The sequence below is a fragment of the Mercenaria mercenaria genome, chromosome 3 (assembly GCF_021730395.1).
Source record: "Mercenaria mercenaria strain notata chromosome 3, MADL_Memer_1, whole genome shotgun sequence".
NCBI lineage: Eukaryota > Metazoa > Mollusca > Bivalvia > Venerida > Veneridae > Mercenaria > Mercenaria mercenaria.
In genome coordinates this window covers 75,321,378-75,348,127 of record NC_069363.1, presented here as the reverse complement: position 1 = coordinate 75,348,127, position 26,750 = coordinate 75,321,378, and the positions used below count along the sequence as shown (strand labels likewise).

Sequence of the window (26,750 nt, the reverse complement as noted above, 5' to 3'; positions counted from 1 at the left end):
TGTACATCAAGAAACATAGCTCCATTCTGCTTTTTTCAAAAATTATTGCCCCTTTTGGACTTAGAAAATCAGTTTTCTTGGTTGAGTAATATGTTTGTCAGCTTTTCTCATAAACTATCAAAGCTATTGCTTTAAAACTTGCAACACTTGTTCACCATCATAAGGTGACCATGTACAGCAAGAAACATAACTCTGTCCTGCTTTTTGCAAGACTAATGGCCCCTTTTGGACTTAGAAAATTTCAGATTTATTGGTTAAGTTTTATGTTTAGGTCAGCTTTTCTCCTAAACTATTCAAGCTATTGCTTTGAAACTTGCATCATAAGCTGACTATGTACATCAAGAAACATAACTCCATCCTGCTTTTTTGCAAGAATTATGGCCCTTTGTGGACTTAAAAAATCATGGGTAGGACAATTTTCCTGTTATACAAAAAAATCAGATGAGCGTGACCAGCACCCGCAAAATTTGTCGTTATTTGTGCACTTTATCGAGTGAGTTCTATCTGGTAAATCTAGAATTTAAATGTGATAAAAAGTAAGCTATTGGCATATCTAACTGGTATCTTTGCCAGTTTTGGATGATTCCTTTTTTCTACTTTTTTTACACAATTGGTAGATCTACACGCTGAGAATTTGTCTAGGCCCCTATGCGGGTGACTGGTAACCCAACCTAGAGCCGCTACTGTACTACGATGATCACATGACCAAGTTAGTATCACATGACTTCATACAGATTCAAAATGGTAGACCGATTATTGTTGTTTGTGTTTCTCGCTGTTGTAAAAAGTAAGTATTTACCTTTTTTCGACATGGAATTGTGAATTACTTACCGGTTTATGTATTTATAACATTATTTTCTTAACTGATATCATTTTCTATTTACAAATTAAAAAAAGTTTAATGTTTTGGTTATTTTCAGTAAACAAAACTTTTGTCACGTACACAAGTCGTACTCAAGTAGCAACAATAACATGTCAAAATAAGCGGTCGATGTAAACACCACGGGACACCCCGGGATACCGTTATTTTTATAGAAAGCTTTGAATAGGGGAGATCGTGTTTGTATACAAATCTGTTGTATTTTCAATTTTTAGAACTGATAAGACAAAGGTCGGGTGGGGTGTCTGACTATTCCCCAACCCCCCTCCCCCCAAGATGATTCTCCCTCAAGACAATTCACTCCCAGACAATTCCCCTCACAAAGTTATTTAAGGGTGACAGTTCCCCCCCCCATATTATAATATGTTTCGTTTGAAAGGTTGTAAAGTTTATTTAATAGGGAAAAATTCTATACTCCAATACTGTATATTTAAAAATAAATAGAAAAACATATTTGATGCATTAATTTGGTACCCAAAATAAGGATTTTTTTATGTGAAGTGGCAGACGCCGAGCGTCCATGTTTTTTTGTAAACTGATGTTTTTCTAACGGCTTAAACTTTCTTAAAACACTAATGATATCAATATTTTTTTGATCAATGGAAAGGATATAAAACAAGCAATTTAATGATTACTTTTAATTATTATTTCGAAATAAATGGATTAATTATGAACGTTTAACTTGCAGTGTTTTCCTAAAAGTTTGAGCATCGTTACGCCGCTATATCAAAGTCATTTAAAGTGGTTATTCATTTTAAAAAGATATTTAAATATGAAAATCATAAGCATTTCAAAACTTTTTGAATTTTTAAAATTCATAAATTAGCGAAAAAGTTATTAAAAATTCTGATCCCATACACAAACGATGTCAAAACATTCTTTTCGCCCACCACCAGATAAACAGGTGTTAATGCGTGACATCACGGCGATCTCTCCTATATAATTGTTTTTATTGCAGCTTTATCATATATTAAGCAATGAACTCCGGGATGCCCAATTCTTCTTCATGATTTCAGTGATAAACTGCATAAACCGAAACACCTTATTTCCCTAAGAAAGCTTGCAGATACTTATTTTGTTATTTAGGTGTACATACTAATTTTTGAAATAAATCAAACATAAATTTATGAATTATTATAAGTAGGCTATACCGCTCATATATATCGTCATGTCAGTGCAGTAACTCAATAAGTGTATATATATTATATAAGCACTTATTGAGTTATTGCGCTGACATGACGATATGCAGTATGCGATTCTCGGATGAATCATGCATCCTAGAGTTCGTATTATGAGTCTGCTACTAAGGATACACCTATATTCACGCTCAGTTTATTGCTAAATATGGGGAAAAAATGCAACAAACAAGTTAAATTAAAAGCTTTAAATTTTGTTGAAAATTAAGTTATCCCTGGGTTTTCCCAGGGTGTCCCGGGATGTTTACCCCGACCCCAAAATAAGTGTCATGTTTTTACAACGAAGTTACCTATATTGCTTCAAATGGGAAGCTTATTTTTCTTAATCCATACTATGATGATCCGAGGTGTATGATAGATCTAGTTCAGCTTACATGAAACTTTCTACACGAAAGGCAGTGGCTAGGAGTCTGGCAACCGCGGTCCTCTAGACCTGGAGTCTAGAGGTCCAGTTACCAGACCTCTAGACAACCTGTATAGGGCTGTCTAGAGGCCCAGTAATCAACATGGATACTGAGAATGGTATTTACAAAGAGGAGACTATATTTTATTTTTTAAAAACGGGAGACGATTTCAAAAGTTTGCTCCCGGATTTTTCTTGCAGTTTTAAATTTATACATTTTAAGTGACAGGAAACTGAAGTATTTATATTCTTTAATCCTTGGAAAAGTATGATCACAAATTTGATAAATAATAAAAAGCAATTAACACATGCATGCAGTAATCGAAAGTTTTTATCACATATTGTTTTTCTTGGGACTGATGATTTTATTCAAATAATAAACTTAATGAAGAAAATATTACGGTAGTATTTAAGACATGAATTGTGCTCATCAATTGTTGAATTTGCTTTACTGTTGAGTAAATTATAAATAATGCTGACTAGTTGACTACCAGAAATAGCTGTTAAAATTTCATATTCAGTATGTTAAATGAACCCAAGTGAGAGTTAATTATAAATAAATAGTTCCAAAAAACATAATAACAGCAATTTTATGACAAATAATCAAAATTTTTACCAGCAATTACCTTGTAATACACTGGTAATACAGTACATAATAGTACATGTATAGTAAACTGAAGTTTTGCTGAAAATTGAGGGTTAGCCCTTTCTAGTTGTCACTCTAAATTTAACAAAATTAAGGAGCATTATTTTCGTGTATGTCACAGTAAAGTAAATAAATATTAAAATACAAAAAAAATCTATCATAATTATGTTGAACATACTGCAAGTGAAAGAAGAACATTTAATGAGATTTGTTTTTGACATTAAATCTGCTGTAGTTCTGGCTCCCATAACGTATCTAACCTTATTTTCTGGTCCATAAACAATATTATAAACATTTCTGAATGTGAATTATTTTAGCTAATTCCACTGATAAATTTTTTTTGTCCAAGACTGACATGTATATTGTATACTGTTTTTTGTTGTTGTTTTTTGTGTTTGTTTGTTTTTTTACGCTGATACCATTTTATATGCTTTAAGACTTTTTTGTTAATTTGATTCAATTTTAAAGTGATACACAGATAGATGGATGTAAAATTAAAGTCCTTTTTATCGCCACAGAAACAATATTCCGCACATTTTATTGACACATGTTAAATAATTTATTTTCTTGATGTGCATATACAGTTTTCATGATTTTGCTAACTTTACCTACATTTGCCAGATTAGGATAACCCCAGGAAATTTCAGTAAAAAACACCATATTCCACAGAAAAAGTGTCCTTTTTAAATTTTAGCTAATTTTACCAGGCAGTTTGAATGCTTTATTTATTACGTTTTCATTAATTCTCAGTCCTGTACCAGCTTTGTCAGGAAGTGTATCTTTCTGTTTCTTTTAATTGACATTGTTAAATAGTATAAATGGATTGCAGATCTGTTTCATGAATGATTGAAATACCCAATTATCCCTTCATCCATTCATACACTCACATTGACAGGTTGTTATGGAGTGGACAGCTTGCGTTTCTTGGCGATGGGAGACTGGGGTGGTCTGCCAGTACCTCCTTATGCCACCCCAGTAGAAACTTCAGTAGCCAAACAAATGGCAGATGTGACAAACAGATTAAAGACAAGTTTCAATCTTGCCCTCGGAGATAACTTCTACTTTGATGGAGTAAAAGATGTGGATGATAAGAGGTTTCAGGTACAAAATTTAATGCTACATGAAGTTTTTATGTTCAAATTTAACTGAACACAAATTTACTTCCTTTAAGGTCAATGTTTTCTAGCCAACTTGGCAGGGAAAATACAAGGATATTTGGATATAGTAAATTACCATAATTTTCCCTAGGGAAAAGTCGACACATTATTATGTTATAATTTTGACATAAACTTAATGCAAGGTTTTATGAATTACAATGTCTTTAAAAATTTTGCAATTATTGCCAAGAAAAATTAAATTACATGTCTGCCTGTGTCAGACAGATGGTTTTCACAACCCTTTGGACAGTGCAGTTAAGAAAAATTGCTAGCGTTCAGTTTTTTATTCACTACTGTCCCTCATGTAGGGATAACCATGTATTACGCTGGCAGATGTAAGATCCTAACATTCTCTAGCCTATATATTTAAGGTGTGTCACATGTATGCAAGACACTGTCATTCTGAAAATGCTCTTTTTCAATGAAAAAAAATACAGCCAACTGAGGAATTCATCTGTTTGATTTTGTACAATTCAAATAGTCTAGGCTAAGACTGCAATTTGTAATATTCTTTTAAAAATATCAGTTTTTAAGGTGTCTATTTTGATTTGTACATTTTATTTGCATTTGTGTTCCAAGCCCAAAAGGCTTAAAGCACCCAACTTGAAACTTACCATCCCAATAGATTATACATGAATTTGTTTTCATAAAGTGCATTGATTTTTTTATAGTTATTTCAAAATCCATCTTGTTTAGCTGTAAAATGTTTTATATTGTAAAATTGCTGTGGTAAAGTTAGCCAAGTGTTTATAATATTAAAAAAAATATTAACTTGAATTACAGCCAAGATCATGTGTAACCAATTCATGTGATAGCTATATCAAACTTCTTACTTTCTGTCATGTGCTCTATATCTGTATAGATGTGAGTGTGCACACTTATCAAACTGTTATAACTAGTTTTATAATTGGGAAATAATTAATTTGTGCACTTGAAAATGTCAAGCTAAACTTGTTGATGACTGGTAATATGATTAGGCTGATAGCTGAACTTTGTATCTTGGTATAAAAGTGTTTCCTGGTCTGGATAAGTTGTTTATGAACTAAAACTTATCCTATCTGATCAATATGTCATTTGTTTTGAGCAGACTATACTCTGAATAGCATTTATGCTGTACTGTACCTAAGAGGGTGGATGGACCATAATTGAACTTGATTGTTGACTGATCATTTTTTGCAGGATCTTAAGTATATTGGTTGGCTTGGTCAATTGTAACACATAATTGTTCAATCCAAGATTTCTGTTTGTTCTCTTTTCTTTATTCTGAAAGTGTTGGAAAACAGAATATTTCTGTTATTGTATATAATTTTCTATTTGCATTATATTTGATAGATATTAATATTTAAGTTTCTGAATAAAAAGGCAAGTTTTTTACATCTAAATTGAATTCTGAAATTCATTATTCTCTAATTTATCTCCATTTTTTACGCAACCTAGAATGCAAGGTAGTAAAAGACCATTTTTTTACCTCCGCAACAAGTTGTAAGGGGGGATAACTGTTTTGCAGTGTCGTCCTCTGTCGTAGACAGCAATTCTTGTGCGCATCATTCTTCCTTATCCCTTGACAAGAATTAAATGAAAACTCAACTATGTATCTGTACAACAATAGTTGTGCTAGGCAGTTAGGTTCTTTTAAAAAATATTGCAGTGTTTATGGGACTTTGTTTTTTTTTTTTGTTCTATACTATAACTAAGACACCACTTGTGCGCACCTCTCTCTCATATCCCCTTTGACACAATTTAATGAACTTCACACAAGTGATCAGTCCACTGTAAGTTTGTGCATGGTGCATGTAAGGTTTTTTTTAAAGAAAAAAAATTGCAGAGTTACGGGACTTTTTTTTTTGTTCTATTCTCTATACTAGACACATCTATGTGCACACCATCTCTCCTCATCCCCTAGATGGACAATTTGTAATGAAATTCACTAAAGTGATGCAGTAACAACAGTAGTTGTGCATGGTGGCATGAAAGGTTCTTTCACGACAAAAAATTTGCAGAGTTATGGGACTTTTTATCTTGTTAACATACTTGTACCATACATGACTGAGTATGCAATTTTTGTGCGGCTATTTACCAAGCCCTTACACACAGTTTAATGAACTCTTCAACCAAGTGATCAGTACCTACCCTAGTTGCAGGTGTGCAATGATATTTCTTTTTAGATAAATATTTGCATATTTTATGGACTTTATATTTTAGTATTACTATACTGTATACATACAGTCTATATACATTACAGTTCCACATAATTATGCTAATTGTGTGCTCAATTTTGCAATGTACTGTGTCAGTGCATGTGGGGTAAATTCATCACTTAGAGAAATCTAGTTTAACTTGCATTTCTTATTAACTTCAGCTAAATATATAATTGTTTATGCAAATATTTCACAACTATAGCACAGTAAGTCTTATATTTATATAATTCCTGAGACAGTGTATGTTTACAAAATTTACTTATATGCTAAAATAACTAAAGTTTTGGTTAAGCATCCAGGATAGGAAAAGTTTTGAAAATATCTCCAGTAAGCATCTAACTTGTAGTAAGTGCTAAGTGATCACAAATAAGTGTGAATGATCAGATGTTAAAATTTAGAATTTTCTGTTACTTGACAAAAATATGCTTATGACTAGAATTTTATTTCTGTCCTTTTCAGTACACATTTGAGAATGTATACCACTATGCTGAGCTGCAGAATCCATGGTATTTGGTGGCTGGAAATCATGATCACAATGGCAATGTCTCTGCTCAATTGCTTACTCTAAAAAGTCAAATAGATGGTAAGAGTTCGAAATGTTTCTGACTACCAGCTATGTGCATTAACTTCATGATAAGATTCAATGTGAATTCCTGACTAAGATAATGTGAAATTCACAGCATAAGTATAAGGGTGAATCCACAGTAAGATCCAGTGAAATTGTGGCTTACATGCAATTCAAGTAACATGAAAAATCTGAACTTGCAGTAAAGATATGACCTGAATTTCCACGTATAACATGTGACAGTGAAACTTCATGGCATCAGATATAGCAGTGAAATTTCCATGCATAAGATGTAACAGTGAATTTTTTGTGGTGATTGATTTAACTGACATTTATAAATGAACTCTAAATTTCCACAGCATAAGACTTAACACGAATTTTTGTGTAATAGATATAAAACTGAAATTCCTTAGGCATAACCATAAAATAAAGTGAGTTTCTGTGAGGTTTGATATACAATGTAACACCGAAATCTCCTTGGCATAAGATTTAACTGTGAAATTCCCTGGCATAAGTTTTGACAGCAGATTCCCATTACATGTATATAAGATGTAACAGTAGAATTTTGAAATTCCACAGTAATATTACTATCATATTTTTACAATAATAAGATGTAATAATTATATTTCCATTGTGTATGATGAAAATGAAACAAGTCTGTGGTTTGAATTATTATAGAAACATGTCCATAGTGTGAGATTTAACAGTGACATTTCCATGGTGTAATGGTGTAACATTGTGTATGATGTAACATTAACATATTCCATTCTGTAAGATACAACAGTGATATACCTATTGTGTAAGACATTTCTATGGTGTAGTACTATAATATTCCATGGATGTAAGCCCATAGTGTTAGATGTCACAGTGACATTTCGATGGTGTAAGATGTCACAGTGACATTTCGATGGTGTAAGATGTCACAGTGACATTTCCATGGTGTAAGATGTCACAGTGACATTTCCACAGTGTAAGATGTCACAGTGACAGTTCCACGGTGTAAGATGTCACAGTGACATTTCCACAGTGCAAGATGTCACAGTGACATTTCCACGGTGTAAGATGTCACAGCGACAATATCATGGTGTAAGATCACCATTTTCATAGTGTCAAATGTAATAGCATTATTTCCATGATGTAAGTTTTTACAGTAAAAGTTTAATGTGCAATTAATTTGGCAGGTCAAGGGAATAATGAACAACATAATTGCTTTTGACTAGATTCTTGTAAAATCATGTATTGATCACTGATCAATTGCCTAGGTCCTTAACTTTAATCTGGTCACTTTCCTCTTAAACAAATATGAAAGCAGTGCTGAGTTAGAAGGTGTGTGGTCATGTATAGATAATATGTCACCCGGTAAATATTTTACAGTAGTTGTGAGTATAGTGGCTCAGTAAACAGTTGGCTTATTGCATACATGTCTATTACAGGAAATTCCCAAATAATTACTATGCTCTGCAGTTTCCAATCCCAGGAGGCAAGACTGTTGAAATTATAATGATTGACACCATACTGCTGTGTGGCAACACAAGACATGACTTTGTAGGAGATCAGCCACATGGTCCCAAAGATATCAAGGTATCTGAGGACCAGTGGACATGGATTGAGCTTCAGTTGCAAGCCTCTAAGTAAGTGTGTTACCACATTTTGTAGAATTCCATACACATCTAGTCAGCTCATTGTGAAAGATTGGTAGTGGTAATCCATTTATAAGTTCTTGTTTGTTAAATACATTATTTCATGGTTTGGCCAAAAAAATGTTTTAATGTAGAAATACTGTTTTGCTTTTTCATGGAATGATGTCAGTTGCCTGCTAATTTTATTGAAGAAATGAATTATGGTTGTAGCTTTTAGCTCAACTAAATGAAGTATATGGAGAGTTAACCTACTCAGCCTGGCGTTGGCATCCTTCTGCATCCATGCCTTGGTTACAGTTTTTATGCACTTGTTCTTTTTTTCTTTTTTCCCTTCATCTCTGTAACTACTTGATCGTTTTTCTTCAGACTTAAAATAGTTATTTATCACATCATATGGAATAAGGGTCATAACTCTCACACAAATATTTCGTTAATTATTTCACCTTTTTACTTAGAATTTCAAGTTTTGGTGAACTTTCACTCTACCTCAGTTATCACTAAACTGATTTGATTCAAACTTAAACTAATTGTTCCATATCATCACCCACATCATATGACATAAGGACCATAACGCCAAGATCAATATTTCATGAATTATGCCCCTTTTTACTTAGAATTCCAGGTTTATTTTGGTGTACTTCCACTATATCTTTGTTATTACCTAATCAGTTTTATTCAAACTTAAAATAGTTCATGAATTATGTCCCCTTTTACTTCAAATTTCAGTTTAATGTTGATGCCTTTTCACCATATCTATGTTGTTTCTAAATGGATTTGATTGAAACTTAAAATGTTTGTTCCACATCATTACCCGCATTATATGACACAAGGTCCATAATACTGGCACCAATGTGTTATGAGTTATGTCCCCTTTTTACTTAGAATTTCAGGTTCAAGTTGTGGTGCACGTTTGCTCTTTCTCGGTTATGACTGAATAGATTTGAATCAAACTTTAAAAAAGTCAAAATAGTCGCATGCCGTCTCCAGTGACAGCTCTAGTTATTTGGGTGCTGAATATATTGGCCTTGGTAACCTAATGAAAGAAGACAATTGCAATACAGTAAGATACATGAATTGTCCAAGGTTGGGGTCATACTTGAAATCTCTAAGGTCGCCAGCTTGTGTTTTGTGTCTTTGATACTGCCGAAAGGATTTTTAGCTCAACTATACGAAGTATTGAGAGCTGTCCTCGACCCGGCGTCGGCGTCCTTCCGCATCCACACCTTCGTTAAAGTTTTGATGCACTTTCTCTTATTTCTGTAATTACATGATGAATTTGTTTCAAACTTAAAATAGTTATCCTCATCATCATCCTCATCATATGGCACAAGATGATCTCACACCAATATTTCATGAATTATGTCCCCTTTTTACTTAGAATTTCAGGTTAAAGTTTTGATGCACTTTCACTCTATCTCAGTTATTACTGAATGGATTTGATTCAAGCTTATATTGTTGTTCCACATCATTTGACACAAGGTCCATAACTCTGGTACCAATATTTAATCCCCACTTTTACTTAGAATTTCAGGTTAAAGTTTTGATGCACTTTCACTCTACCTCAGTTATTATTAAATGGATTTGATTCAAACTTAAAATAGTTGTTCAGCATCATCAGTCACATCATATGACACAAGGTGCATAACTCTGGCACCAATTTTTTGTGAATTATGTCCCCTTTTGTTTAGAATTTAAGGTTAATTTCGATGCATTTTCCCTATATCTCCATTATTACTAAATGGATTTGATTCAAACTTGAAGTAGTTGTTCCACATCATCACCCACATCATATGACACAAGGTGCATAACCCTTGCACCAATATTTAATGAATTATGCCCCCTTTTTGCTTAGAATTATACATATTTAGTGTTTTGATACACTTTATCTTTATCTCTCTTTAATATTACTTAATATTTTTGACACAGACTCAAGATATTGTTTGTGGCAATATCTTCATCCACCATTGGAGTCATTAAATACTCCAGTGACAGCTCCAGCTTCCTCAGATGTGCCCAATTCCACTATCCAGCATCGAAATAGTTAAGCCTGCTGTCTCCTGTGACAGCTCTTGTTATAAAACTAACGGTCATCAGTTGATTACCTCACCAAGAAGATGTGCAGGGTTCCTTCCTTATATTAAGTGACATCTCTGGGTGCAGTTAGCTATACATGGAATAGCTCAAGATTGTATAGCTAACTATATTAGATTTTCAGATGAAGGAATTGTTTTTAATATTTCAGGGCAGACTATTTACTTGTAGCTGGACACTTCCCTGTCTACTCCATAGCTGAGCACGGTCCCACCAAGTGTCTTGTTGAGAGACTCAAACCTATGTTGTACAAGTACAAAGTCTCAGCTTACTTCAATGGACATGACCACAACTTACAGGTGAGAAATTTGTATACATTTGTAACACTTCTGTCAGCTGCATTTTGTAGTTGAAATGCAACTAGCTGATGAGAGTAGCATATCAATTTGTGTTTGTTTTATTTTTAGCAAAATAAATATTATTCATAAACGGGCAGTGGGAGATGATACAAGTACATGTAGTTACACACAAGAAAACATGACAACAAAGGTGCAATTTATGTAGATTCTTCCTATTAAAGGGGCCTTCATCGCCAAGTGGTAAAAAGGTTGGTGACTTCAGAACACGTGCCCGTCACCGATGTGGGTTTGAGGCTCAGTCAGGGCATTAAATCTTTATGTGAAGAAGCCATCCAGCTGGCTTACGGAAGGTTGGTGGTTCTACCCAGTTACCCACCTGTGATGAATTAATGCAGGGAGGGTCACCTGGGGGTGTTTCTCCACCATCAAAGCTGGAAAGTCGCCATAGGATGTAAATTGTGTCTGTGCGACATTAAACCCAACAAAAACAAAACAAAATCTTCCGTTAAAATGTTGTGTGAAACAAATAAATACAAGATCTGGTTATATGCAGTTGTGCATGGAAATATATGTACAATACTTGTATACTGTGTGGATTGTGGACTGGATGCATAATTGATTACTTGATGATTTCATTATTCTTGAAAAAAAATGATTATATGTAATAAAAAGCAGTATTAATTAGTGAACAGAAATTGTTTGAAACTACAAGTTATTGACTTAAACAAAACAGTGCTAAAGTTGTGAAGTTTACAGGTAGTTAATTTGTAATGTAAATACATGTAGATTAAATATTTAATAGGAAGAAATTTCACTTACAGATTTGGAGAATTCAGTAAGGTTTATGTAAATAAGATTTATACATAAATAATGACAATGTTTTTTTTTGTGTAAATAATGATTCAGACGTTCAAACTATTTGTAGTGAGTCATTTAATCAGTTCATTAGGATGTGTTTTGGGTAGCGGAAGTTTTTTTAATGCAAGAAAGTGTAGGTTCACTGATTTGGTAATTTTTCCTTATAGGAGTTGTTCCCCTTACACTGGTATGTGAAATATTTACATTAAAACTTCATTTCATAATTTGAATGCAAAGAATTACCCAACTCCCCCAGAACATACATATGTGGTTAATATATTAATTCATTACACGGAAGATCTACCTCATTCAAGTTGAAGCTGAATAGTATTAAGTTTTGATAGTAAAATACTGAACATTTTTCTTCGGTATACAAAGATATGTTTATCATTGTTGTTTTCTGAAATGATGCAGTTTGTTAAACAAAGAAGACTAGAAATTTGATGTTATTATGAGATAAAATCATTGTTTGAATGTCATAGTTAATACAGCATAGTGTCAAATATCATTATAGTGGAGTGCTAAAATGAATACAACGAAAAGCAAGCAGATTTTAAGGATGTTAAAAATCCTTGATTTCCTGTAAGAATCAAAATGATAAATCTTAGCGGTGATTTTGTTCTTCATATGATGTGCATCATTATTACTTACTCATTTCTATTCCCCGTTAAGTTACACTGGTACCGGAAACGTCAATATTTTTCCATACACTGACACCTGATTGAATTTCATATCGGGTGCGTGACGTAATTCAGTGTGTGTTGTTGCACTATTTTTGTTTCTATTTAGTTCAGTACTGTCAATCCTATTCAGGCTACTGAACATATTTATGATATTTACATAATATTTATACGTGTAGATGCGTATGTAATATAAAGGTTATTATCTTTGCATCGGGAAATATGCACTCGTTCTTCAGCGAAAGAATATTGCGCTCCAAAAGTCGCACAGTATTTCCGTTGAAGAACTCGTGCATATTTCCTGATACAAAGCTAATTACCTATAATTATCACATGAGACTGCAGGTACACTCGGGACATACATGTAATTCCTTCTTTTCTGAACCCCAAATAGTGATCTTATTCTGTGATAAAGTCATTGTTTGCTATGTATATCATTTCTTAATAATATCATGTGTAAAATAGTTTTAAATACGATACCATTGTACCTTTTCAGCATATTACTAGTGCAGAGGATGGCCATACAGTAGAATACTTTGTAACTGGAGCCGCAAACTTTGTCGACACAAGCAGAGAGCATGAGGATGATATTCCAAAAGATTCTCTCAAGTTCCATTGGGCAAAGATTGCTGAGCTTGGTGGATTTTCCTACATTGAAGCTACATCACAAAACATGACCATGACCTTTATTGATGGAATGAGTAAAATATTGTATACACACTCATTTCCTCCTAGAAAAATGAATAAAATCAAGAATTAACATTTATAGTCAGTCTAGAATTAGCTGAATTTGTGTCATATGAAATGGCAAATTTCCTTCCATAAAAAATACACTGAATATTTCAATCTTTTTTTTTTTCACACAGATGTAAACAGAGATTGGTATGAAGATATGCCTACTGCAATTACTGAAATCTGAAGTTGTTATATCTTTTAGAAATTGTTCATGTAAAAAGATTCTTGCATCAGGCATGTTAAAGATACAACAAAATATTTATTGGTAGCAAGTTAAACTGTCTGAGCTAATAATAAATATTTTTACTTCAAAAGTTGACTGTTTGCCAGACAAAAAATATACTATGTGCAATTCAGTTCTAGTTTGATATTTATGCAATAATATATTACTGTGAAATCATTAATATTCGTGGGGGATTAATTTTCGTGGATTTTGTGGTTGAGTCAATCCACGAATTTTAATCCCAACGAACAAGTAAAATTCCCATTCATTTTATGTTCAAAAGTTGAAATCCACGATTCATATCCCCACAAAATCGCGGTTTTGACCAAAACCACGAAATTTCATGCCCACGAAATTAAATGATTTTACAGTATATGATAATACTCATCATGTTCAACCGGGTTGAACCCCCAAATGTTCTATTTTTATATTTCTGCCACCCTTCAGAGAAAAGATATATGATTGTGCTCATTGTTGGTCAGTTGGTAGGTCAGTGCATCGCCCATGGTTTCAAATTAATAGCTAAAGAACTCTGTCTCACAATGGTCAAACATGATAGGACCGATGATTGCCAGTTAGCCAGAAGATGATCCCTAGTGATGTTGTTTTGGGGCTCAGAAGGTCCTAGGTCAAAGTCACAGACACTTTGAGACTTATTACAATTACAATGATTACCTGTGGTCATTGAATGTCCTTACTTTTTCTGGAGTGGGAGGGGTGGGAGTTCAGTAGGTCAAAGGTCAATGTAACACTGAACTTTCGACTAAATAAGTTTCCTTACCATAACTGAATAATGCTTTTGGTATAAAGTCATTTCCACTTAGTAAATTTAGAACCCTTCAAACTTCATAGGATGATTGCCTGTGGTCAGTAGATGACCCATAATGCTTTGGGACTCAGTGGGTCAAAGGTCAACGTCACAGTGTTTTTTACACTGAAAACAGTTTCAGCTCTGTAACGAAAGAATGCTTTGACTTACAATCCATGGCTTTCGTAGAATAATTGTCTGTGGTCAGTAGATTAACCTTATTGTGCTGGGGTCAGTAGGTCAGAGGGCAAGGTCATAGTGATCTCAGAACTAAAAATGGGACAGGCCATCATAGGGACATATATGTTTTACAAACAGCTCTTGTTTTGATTATTTTCAACCCAAAATTAACAGCTGTACATCCAGAAAGTTGTTACGTATAGCTGAGAATTAATAGGAATATTAGGCACAGGAAACATGGGCAAAGTGAGTTTAAAATTTTAGTGGGTATAATAAAAGAAACATGCAAGCACCACGTCAGCACAAAGTGATTCAAAATTGATTTTAACAAAACTATCTTTAACACAAGAGTTGGTATTAGTGCTTATTACAGATTTTGCTATTCAGATATTTGATTTTTCATAAAAGCTTTAAAGAGCCCGCCCGCTTAGCTCAGTAGGGAGAGCGTTGGTCTACGGATCGCGGGGTCGTGAGTTCGATCCCCGGGCGGGGCTTATGTTCTCCGTGACAATTTGATAAAAGACATTGTGTCTGCAGTCATTCGTCCTCCACCTCTGATTCATGTGGGGAAGTTGGCAGTTACTTGCGGAGAACAGGTTTGTACTGGTACAGAACCCAGGAACACTGGTTAGGTTAACTGCCCGCCGTTACATGACTGAAATACTGTTGAAAAACGGCGTTAAACCCAAAACAAAAAAACAAAAAATAAAAGCTTTATGATTTTCTATAAATTCAGTTATACATGTAAACGAAACTTTATATAATATTCTTTTATTCATTCTCCTTTTTATTTTATATATTTTCCTTTATTGTAATATGTTAACCAAGAGCTTAGCAAAATAACCTTTATTTTTATGTTAATTTATTATGCTACCTTTTAAAAAAAGGTTTGTTTTTACACCAAATAAATAGAAACTGTGCCATATATATGTTAATTTATATAATTTATTCATATGATATTATGAAATTTGAGCAGTTTACTAGACACATTAATATGAATATATTTTAAACAGACTGTAAGTTAATATTAATTAGTGGCATGTACAATGTATATGTATTAATGTTTTCATTGCATCTGCTTATTGTGACTATCTTATTTCATGTGAGAAATATTAGGACAGTTTGTTTGCCAGACTGTATTGAGAACAGTTCTCGCATACAGGGAAGTAAATTACTCCAAAACCCGAACAGAACTTTTTTGGTATTTGCTTAGAATTTACTCTTTTTAGATGCATATATAAATGAAAATAGAATATTGTATATATTTGGCAAGTACCAACATTAAACATTCCTGAAAATAAAGTGTGCAGCATTGTATTGATTTTTTATGGTAGATTATAAATACTGTCTTTGAACTTAAATAAATTATTTTGAAATTGTATTGATTTTATTAAATATCATTTACAGGTATATATAAGGGCCTTGATTTTTAAGCTTAAAGTTAGAGGTGCCCTAGGCCTCTTGACTTAACTTGTATATGAGAAACCATAGTGTTATAATTCTGTTAATATAATGTTAAATGTTGTTATGTTTCCTTTAAAACTAGAGTAGAACACTGGTTTTGTTATAAATTGCGAATTCTGAACTTACATAGGAACTTTTTCACGAAACTTTCATTTATATGTCATAATAAATAGAAACTCGGTGAACTTTGATTTTCATTTCTTGTTGGTTATGTCTCAAAAGTGTGCTTTATTTTCTGTTCAGGTTTTTGCAGTTTCAGGGTTACGAGTAATAGCATAGATTGTTTCCACAGTGCAAAACTATTGCAACTTACCTGCAGATGCAATAATTTTAGGTGACAAAATGTATTTCATGTATACTGTGAAATCATTTATATCTATGGGGAAAGAAGTTTTATGGATTTCTTAGTTGAGTCAATCAGCAGTATTTTATTCCTTACAAATAAGTAAATTGAGCCGCGTCATGAGAAAACCAACATAGTGGGTTTGCAACCAGCATGGATCCAGACCAGCCTGCGCATCCGCCCAGTCTGGTCAGGATCAATGCTGTTCACTTTTGGAGCCTACTGCAATTAGAGAAACTGTTAGCGAACAGCATGGATCCTGACCAGACTGCACGGATACGCAGGCTGGTCTGGATCCTTGCTGGTCGCAAACCAACTATATTGATTTTCTCGTGGCACGGCTCCAATAGCCTTTTTGGTTAAAACATCAAAATTCCAAAATAAATGATTTTACAGTACATTTGAGCTAAAGTGGCATTTATTTTGTTACTACATACTGGTTGTTTCACATGTGTTTGTGTTATTATACAGTGCACATACTTAAACCTGTATTGAAATTGCTCCTCCAGCTTTTGTTCATGCTGTGAAGTCATTGATATTGGTGAGGAATTATTTTTTTGTGGATTTCCTGGTTGTGTCAGTCCAAATAATTAAACCCTTATGAATAAATGACAATCACAAATTTCGCAAAAAATTATCTATCCCCGTGAAATGGCTGTTATGTCCAAAACTACAATATTTCATCCCCTCAAAATTAAATGATGTCACAGTAGATGCTACATTTAAATAACAAGGTGTTCCAGACATTGATTTTGATAATGCTGTTAAAAAGTCAGTCTGTATGGAAGCAAATGAATTTTTTTAGGTGGAAAAATAGAAATTACACATATTTTGGTCTTTCAGTTAGTTTTTACGCATTTTGTCACAATTTCATATTCCTCACTTAACAGCTTCTCACCTGTTTCTGTAAAGCAATAACACAACATTATCATATCATATAAGTAGAAAATATGTAATTTATATCTTCATTTTGCAGCAAAATTGTGCCTGTCCGTAGTCTTAATGTCTCCTTTTATGTATTTAAATGTTAAACACACACCATGCATTCTGTGATAAAAATGTATATAAGAATGATGCTCTGTTGATACATATAACAATAGTTTACTATATTATTAAATAAAAGTTTGAAAAACAATATTTTTTCTGATTGAGATAGCCCTGTAATATATTTATTATGTCTCCCCCAGGAGACATATTGTTTTTGCCCTGTCCGTCCGTCCGTACGTCACACTTCATTTCCGAGCAATAACTGGAGAACCATTTGACCTAGAACCTTAAAACTTCATAGGGTTGTAGGGCTGCTGGAGTAGACGACCCCTATTGATTTTGGGGTCACTCCGTCAAAGGTCAAGGTCACAGGGGCCTGAACATTGAAAACCATTTCCGATCAATAACTAGAGAACCACTTGACCCAGAATGTTGAAACTTCATAGGATGATTGGTCATGAAGAGTAGATGACCCCTATTGATTTTGGGGTCACTCCGTCAAAGGTCAAGGTCACAGGGGCCTGAACATTGAAAACCATTTCCAATCAATAACTAGAGAACCACCTGACCCAGAATGTTGAAACTTGATAGGATGATTGGTCATAAAGAGTAGACGACCCCTATTGTTTTTGGGGTCACTCCGTCAAAGGTCAAGGTCACAGGGGCCTGAACATTGAAAACCATTTCTGATCAATACCTAGAGAACCACTCGACCCAGAATGTTGAAACTTCATAGGATGATTGTACATGCAAAGTAGATGACCCCTATGGATTTTGGGGTCACTCCATTAAAGGTCAAGGTCACAGGGGCCTGAACATTGAAAACCATTTCCAGTCAGTAACTTGAGAACCACTTGACCCAGAATGTTGAAACTTAATGGGATGATTGGTCATAAAGAGTAGATGACCCCTAACAATTTGAGGTCACTCTGTGAAAGGTCAAGGTCACAGGGGCCTGAACATTGAAAACCATTTCCGGTCAGTAACTTGAGAACCACTTGACCCAGAATGATGAAACTTCATAGGATGATTGGTCATGCAGAGTAGATGAACCCTAACGATTTTAGGGTCACTCTGTTAAAGGTCAAGGCCACAGGGGCCTGAACATGGAAAACCATTTCCGATCAATAACTAGAGAACCACTTGACCCAGAATGTTGAAACTACATAGGTTGATTGTTCATGCAGAGTAAATGACCCTTATTGTTTTTGGGATCACTCCGTTAGTCAAGGTCACAGGGGCCTGAACATTGATAACCAGTTCCGATCAATAACTTGAGAACCACTTGACCCAGAATGTTGAAACTTCATAGGATGATTGAACATGCAGAGTAGATGACCCGTATTGATTTTGGGGTCAGTCTAATAAAGGTCAAGGTCATAGGGGCCTGTTCATGTAAAATCATTTTTTTGAAATAACTTGAGAACCACTTGACCTACAATGTTGAAACTTAATAGGATGATTGGACATGCAGAGTAGATGACCCCTATTTATTTTGAGGTCACTTGATCAAAGATCAAGGTCACAGGAGCCTGAACAGTGTCTTGAGAACCACTAGGCCACTAGTGTTGAAATTTAGCGGGATGACTGAACATGCCAAGTAGATGATCCCTATTGCAGCCAACCATCAGTGTCTCTTTGACTTTCGCTCCTAACCCCTATTGACTTCGTGCCTATAGGACTTTGCATTGGGGGAGACATGCGCTTTTTTACAAAAGTATTTTCTAGTTTAAAGAAGTGTTTGACAGGTTTATAGGGCACTCATCCCCCTTGGAGAAGAGAGAGTAGGATGGCAGTCTTGATTAGTAGACTAATGCCAATGGATGCTTGCCATTTTTAATCCCCCGCCACAGGTGGTGGGGGGTTATAGGAATGGTCTCCGTCCGTCTTTCCGTCTGTCTGTAACACTTTCATGTCCGCTCCATATTTCCTAAACCCCTGGAAGGATTTTCATGAAACTTGGGTCAAATGATCACCTCATCAACACGATATGCAGAACCCATGAGTCAGCCTTGTTGGCTCAAGGTCAAGGTCACAACTCAAGGTCAAAGGTTTGAGCCTTCCATTATACGTCTGCTCTATATCTCCTAAACCCCTTAAGGAATTTTATAAAACTTGGGTCAAATGATCACCTCATCAAGACGATGCACAGAACCCATGAGTCAGCCATGCCGGCTCAAGGTCAAGGTCACAGTTTAGGGTGAAAAGGTTTGAGCCTTCTATTTTGTGTCCACTCTATATCTCCTAAACCCCTTAGAAGATTTTCATCAAACTTGGGTCAAATGATCACCTCATTAAGGCGATGTGCAGAACTTAAGAGTCAGCCATGCCGACTGAAGGTCATGGTCACAACTTAAGGTCAAAGGTTTTAGCCTTGTATTTCGTGTCCGCTCTCTATCTCCTAAACCCCTTGAAGGAATTTTATAAAACTTGGATCAAATGATTACCTCATCAAAAAGATGTGCAGAACTTATGAGTCAGCCATGCCGGCTCAAGGTCAAGGTCACAACTTAGGTTCAAAGGTTTCAGCATTCCATTTTGTGTTCACTCTGTATCTCCTAAACCCCTTGAAGGATTTTCATCAAACTTGGGTGAAATGATCACCTCATCAAGAACTCGTGAATCAACCATGTCAACTCAAGGTCAAGGTCACAACTCAAGGTCAAAGATTAGAGCTCTGTATCTCCTAAACCCCTTGAAGGATTTTCATGAAACTTTGGTCAAAAGATCAGTTCATCAAGACGTTGTGCAGAATTCATGAGTCAGTTCAAGGTCAAGGTCACAGCTAAAGGTCAAGGGTTTACCCTTTCACTATCCATAGCAGTGGCGGGGGATTTAGCTGTATTTCAGACTGCCTTGTCCTAAAGTTTAGTGGGTAAGGTTTCCAATCATTAACTAGAGATTATTTTCCCTACAGAGACCAAACTTCATGACCCCTATTGTTTTTGGTGCAGTGAGTCAAGTTCAAGTTTTGAAGGTCAATGAGTTACCTGTCCTAGAGATGGAAAATGATCTTTATACCCCCACAAAGCTTCAGGGGGTATATAGGAGTGAGCTAGTTGGTCTGTCTTTCGGTCTGTTTGTTTTCATGATTTCCTGACAATAACTCATGAAAGACTTGGAAGATTTAAATAATTTTTGGTATGCAGGTGTTACATCATAAAATACAGGTAAAGTTCAACATTGAGGTCAGTAGGTCAAGGTCACAATGACCCGAAACAGTTAAACGGTTTCCGGATGATAACTTAAGAATGCTTGGGCCAAGGATGATAAATTTTGGTATACAGGGTTATATGAAATACAGGTAAAGTTCTACTTGAGGTCAAAGGTCAATGTCACAATGACCTGGAACAATTAAACGGTGTCTGGATGATAACTTGAGAAGGATCATAAATTTTAATACACAGGGGTAACATCATGGAATACAGGTCAAGTTCGACTTTGAGGTCAAGGGTCAAGGTCACAATGACCTGGAACAGTTAAACGGTTTCTGGATTGTAACTTGAGAAAGCTTGGGCCTAGGGTCATGAAAGTTGATAGGGAGGTTGGTCATAACCAGCAGATGACCCCTAATGATTTTGAGGTCAGTAGGTCAAAAGTCAAGGTCACAGTGACCCCGAACAGTTAAACTGTTTCCGGACGATAACTTGAGAACGCTTGGGCCTAGGATCATGAAAGTTGATACTAGGAAGGTTGTTCATGGCCAGCCGATGACACCTAATTATTTGGAGGTCAGTAGGTCAAACGTCGTGGTAACAGTGACCCGGAACAGTTAAACCATTTCCGGACGATAACTTGAGCATGCTTGGGCCTAGGATCAATAAACTTAATAGGGAGGTTGATCATGACCAACAGATGACCCTATTGATTTTGAGGTTCGACTTTGACATTGGCTTACTTCTGTGACAAGGCCGTACTATGGGGGTGTAAGTTGTCACTCCTGTGCCAGCTCTAGTTGATCAATGTCTAGAGAGTGCTCGGGCATAATAAATTTACCTTAATCATTAATGTAATGAATGTTAGCTGTTAATAGATGCTGTTTTACAGTCAGCAGGTAAAGGTTACAGTGACACTAGGGCTAAAAGTTTCTGGAGAATGTTTGAGCCTATAGCGGTCAAACTTCATTCTTAACATGATTGTCTGTGTTCAGCAGATGACCCGTATTGTTTGGGAATTGAATAGTTCAAGTTCAGAATGATACTGAGACTGGTGACAGTTTCTAATCAGTAATAAGGGGATACTTGGTTTTGCAGTTGCCAATTTTCCAGCCTGGCTAGTAGTAAATTTTTTATTCATTTTTAGCTCACCTGAGCACAAAGTGCTAAGGTGAGCTATTGTGACCACCCTGTGTCTGACTTCGTGCGTCATCAGCATTGGACTGTTAACACTCTAGAGGCCACAATGTTAGTCCAATCTTAATGAAACTTAGTCAGAATATTACCTTCAGTAAAATCCTGGACGAATTCATTACTGGATCATCTGGACATTGTCATTAGGTCAGTTAATAGGAAAACCTTGTTAAAACTGTAGAGGTCACATTTTCTACATCATATCTTTATGAAACTTTGTCAGAATTGCTAGGATAATTTCAAAAACTAGGTCAAATCATAGAAACGCGTCTGGTCAGTAGGTATCCCCTGTTAGCGTCGGAAGGACATATTTAAACGATTTCTGCTTATTACTAGAGATCGAATGCTTGGCGCTACAGCTGCGAAATTTTTGACATACTTGTATAATGACAAAACTTATTCGCAGTTACCTTCCAACGTGCCTTCCAGTATCATGTGTTACCAACGGCTCTTCTTTACAGCAGCATGCCTCCAGATTTGGCTAAAAATAATCTTTCTTTCAAATTGAAGTTTGATCATATAATGAACATTAGAATATGAATTTTTGTTTCTAACATATTTTAAAGTTCCAAATCAAGAAAAAAAGATGACTGCGTCGGGAATCGAACCCCAGACCGCCGCAGCAATAAAGACATTTTCCCGTCGTCGTAACCAATAGCGCAATAGCTGAAGTAGTGAATAATGACTTCGAAATATAGATACATGTATTTATAATCGAGACAGTTTACCTGGAGTAAAAGCGTGACAAACGCTTTTCAATTTTCATTGTAAAAAGTAGTAAAAACAGCAAATTCTGAAGTGTTTCCGTAAGAGAAAGTTTGTCAGTAATTAAGTTTTAAAGCCTTCTTAAGAAATATAGTTGGCGCCATATAACCTATACTGCGCACCGTAAAACTCAAATAAATAAATAAATAAATAAATATAGCATTTATTTCAAGATATCTAAAAAAAATAATAATTTTTTGTTGTCGAACGATCTGGAGGCATGCTGCTTTAACTGTTACCCAGCTATTTTTTTTAAATGGATTGGTCCATCGTTCAATTTGGGCAGTACCATTTATTAATCAAAGGGTTGTCCACTGAAAATTTACTGAATAATGAACAGTGCACAGATGCACTGGCCGCAAAGGCAAAATTACTTGCCGCCAGCAGGCTAAAGGTTTATTGTTTAAGTTGCAGTTGCAATTTCAGGCTTTTCTTGTGATGTATGCACAATTCATAGCTCTGTCCATATTTCTGAGTGAAAATCCCAGGTTCTTTTTAAAACTGATGAAGAAAACGTTCTCGCTAATGACAATATCAAACCTATATTGCGTACTTGACAGACTCGTTGCAAAGTTTCAAACTTAACTCAGTTCAACCTCAAAAGCCTAGCTAATACTGGTTTACACCGTCTACCAATTATGCAAAAACAACATTCATTTAGAAAGTGTCTCTTTGGGTTTACATATTGCAGGTTAGCATTTGCGATTGCTTGCACAGGAAACAAGGTTAAAAAAGCTTCCATCAGATTCAAAGGCTTCGGTCTTTTTCGATGTTTTTTGACCTACCGCAATACTGACCCAGCGAGACGGGCCGAAACAAGAACAGACTAATCATATGGTCATGGTGTACGTGCAAATCCTGTATTTAGTTCTTAACAAATAGAGGAAATTACCGAATTATGTTGTTACAGATGCAAGTTTCAGAAAATAAACCTGCGCTAAGGACGTGGTCACGATTTTGATATGGCAGGATGAGGACAGGCATCCCTGGTAAGAAGACTATTGATAAACAAGTTTCTTTCATAAGCACAGTTCAGAACATTTTGGTGTCGAAAGTGCTATTCTAAATATTAGGTAAAATGTTTTCATCAACGTGCAGACTGACTCATTTTTGACATAATTGTTGTATGTTGTGCATTTACCACACCAACCATTTTTTTGACAACGCCTCTTACCTTACGACAGGAATAAAATGGTAAAGTTCGATAATCAAACTTTCTGTTCAATTGCAGTTTTCTTTTATCAAAATTAATGGCACCAGAACAAAAAGATAAAACAACTTTGTGTCAAACTGCGTTAAGGTTGTGTGTATGTGCGCGTGTGTGTGTGTCGAATCTGTATCCAGATTAATTTTAACTCGCACCAAGCCGTGACAACGGCGTGATCGGAAAGAACGGGGTTTTACTTGTAAAGTAATATGCTCCAATACAAATTAATTCTGCATACTTTATTATCATTTATTTATTTGTACTGGCGAAAGAAAGAGTCAGACGAAAAAGAACCCGCGTAAGCACAATATTTAAGTTTGCTATTTCTCTCTCCCGCCCCCCCCCCCCCCCCCCCACACACACACACAAAAATAGATACATTTTTTGGTGTGCGATGGATGGTCCGTTTTCGTCATATTCTTGTTTACTGATCAACATATGTTGGAAAGTGGACAATGTAGCCAGGATAGCACCATCAATCCATGTAGAGTATTTCCTATCTGATGGAGCTACGATCTTGATTCTTTTTGAGGAGGGTGCAAGAGAAACTATCTCCTTCTCAATTCTTTCGGCAAATCCTGGGAACATGGTAGTTCCCCCTGATAAAACGATATTGGCATACAGCGTCTCACGAATATCTACGTCGCATTTCATGATACTGTTGTAGGCTAGCTCATGAATTCCATCTGTTGAATTTCCAAGGATAGATGGCTGGAACAAATATTCAGTGCAACGGAACATTTCATTGCCGATATTTAAAATTGAACCATCTGGTAATTCATAGCTTTTCTCGCGGGAGCTTGAAGCTGCAACGGTGTCCATTTCCTGGTCATAGTCCAAAGCAACATGGCAAAGCTTTTCTTTTATGTCTCGTACAATTTCTCGTTCGGCTGACGTAGTGAATGAGTATCCCGTTTCTGTTAAAAGTGTAATTAAGTACTCGGTAAGATCTCTACCGGCAAGATTTAAACGCATCCTGGTATGAGTGGGAAGGGAGTAACCTTCCGAAATAGGAACGGTATATGAAACGCCGTCACCAGAGCCAATTACAACACCTGTGATTCGGCCGGATGCGTAAAGTGACAGTAAGGCTGAATTGGCCACGAACATGGCTGGTATGTTGAAGGTTTCGAGCATAACTTGGGTCATCTTTTTTCTGTTGGTTTCAGGGTTGAACGGAGCCTCAGAGAGAAGAACGGAGTATTCCTTTGGGTCAACACGGAGTTTATTCTGTAATTATTTCCATGTCGTCCCAATTTGTGACAATACCTTGTTCGATTGAATATTTCAACTCTAAGACACCTTTTGTTTTGTGCCTCGTCACCGATATAGAAATCCTTCACTCTATTCCCAGACCCTGAAAATACAAGTGGGAATTTTATTATCTGCCTGCAGTACAAGATTTTGATTTTTACAGCTTATTTTCTAATAGTATTTGTCGGTGATTTTAATAAATGATACAAGAAAAATACTAACTTGACACGAACTTGAACCAGCTTCATAGATCTCAATTGTTAAAAACGTGATTATCAAGCTACAATTGATACAGAAAGCGATCTTTGGATAAAAAAATTGTACCTGGCGTTTAGGTCTGCCAACGATGGACGGAATGTCAACTCTTGGGATGTTTTCGCTAGCGAATCAAGCCTTAAATACACCAGACCCATTATCCAAGACCAATGCAGCTACCTTTTCGTCTGCCATTTTGTATGAGGAGTATTTGCAATGATTGTGGACTGGCCTTGCGTGTAACGTTTAATGTTATTCCATTTTTTTTTATCAAACATAACCTGCAACCCTCGTTTATCATTTTACTCCTTTTAACATTTACATGTACTATTTTTTATCAATTTTTATCTGCGTATCAGAAGAAAAATGTCACGGTAAGTGATAATTCGTAATTATATACATCAGTAAAACTTTTCACTAATTACCGTAAGTTTTGCCTGAAAACGGTAACATTAAAGTAGAAGGATTCTAGAGTCGTCACAAAGCTTTTGAGAATTTTTGTACTAGTACAAAAGCAAAACAGTATCATAAACATATCAGACTTTATAAATCATAGATATAAAACAATAGTTTGATTTTTATCGCGTGATATTACATTCCTATAACAGTTATATCTTCAAACGACAACTCATCCACATTTTGAAATGAATACATAGACACGTTTCTTTGGTAATTCTCCACCTTTTTCAATTGATTCTGATTCATCTGAAACATTGCCACCAGGTTTCGTTGTCACTTATACGGCTGGCTCAATTAAAAAACAATTTCACACTAATGATCACAGAATTATTCTCTACCAAGATTTTTCAAAATATTCTGATTCGTCAAAAATACAGCTAACAGCGCGCCTGGCCCCTTTATGTATTATTAAAGCCGCATATCTCAAAATTTATGTCCAATTTTTTTTTTTTGGGGGGGGGGGGGGGAACAGAAAATACTTCCAATAGTTTATAATTACAACAAAAAGAAAATATAAAGTAATTCAGTGCATTTTAGGAACTCTTTATCTATAACAACGCTCTTCATAAAAGCGGCAATTTATTTAATTATATGTGATACACATTAAAATATCTACCGAAACTTAATCATTTTCGATATCTCTTATCAACTACTATCTGTTGTTTTCTTTTCTTTTTTGTTTATATATATAAAGAAAATGAAAATTTAATATCCATCTGGAGGCGTTCTAGAATAGAAAGGACATAGCTGCTGCGAGTAAACATGTTTGAATGTATCATTTATGCACCTGTCAATATTTTGCCCGTCCGGTGGTGGTGGGGGGGGGGGGGGGGGGGGGGGCGGCGTGCTGACCCAGGGGAATTTGACATTTCAAAAATTTTGTTGTCTAAATCCCCACCCCAGAGACAACCTTTTCTGTCTAAATCCCACCCTAGAGCCTGGTTGGTACATCAAATGTTTGTCAAATTCCCGCCTGTCGGGAATGGTCTTCTGTCTAAAGTCCCGTGTATGCCCGCCGCTCCCCCGGGCGGGCAAAATATTGACAGGTGCATTACCGCACTTCAATCACTACCATTTTATTATCATTTCGAAGCTATTGTGGAATTTT

General features: G+C 35.5%; 1 protein-coding gene and 1 pseudogene across 1 annotated transcript; one reads left to right on the top strand and one right to left on the bottom strand.

Annotated features, from left to right (window-relative positions):
* Positions 1 to 644: 644 nt before the first annotated feature.
* LOC123524366 (tartrate-resistant acid phosphatase type 5-like) lies at positions 645 to 17,501 on the top strand. The gene is given in 7 exon segments (XM_045302514.2): positions 645 to 787; positions 4,021 to 4,226; positions 6,940 to 7,033; positions 7,036 to 7,063; positions 8,479 to 8,676; positions 10,928 to 11,075; positions 13,110 to 17,501. Coding segments are annotated over 7 exon segments (1,005 nt in total). The 5' UTR covers positions 645 to 720; the 3' UTR covers positions 13,374 to 17,501.
* On the bottom strand, positions 17,250 to 26,021 carry LOC123524377 (actin, clone 302-like; annotated as a pseudogene).
* Positions 26,022 to 26,750: the final 729 nt, after the last annotated feature.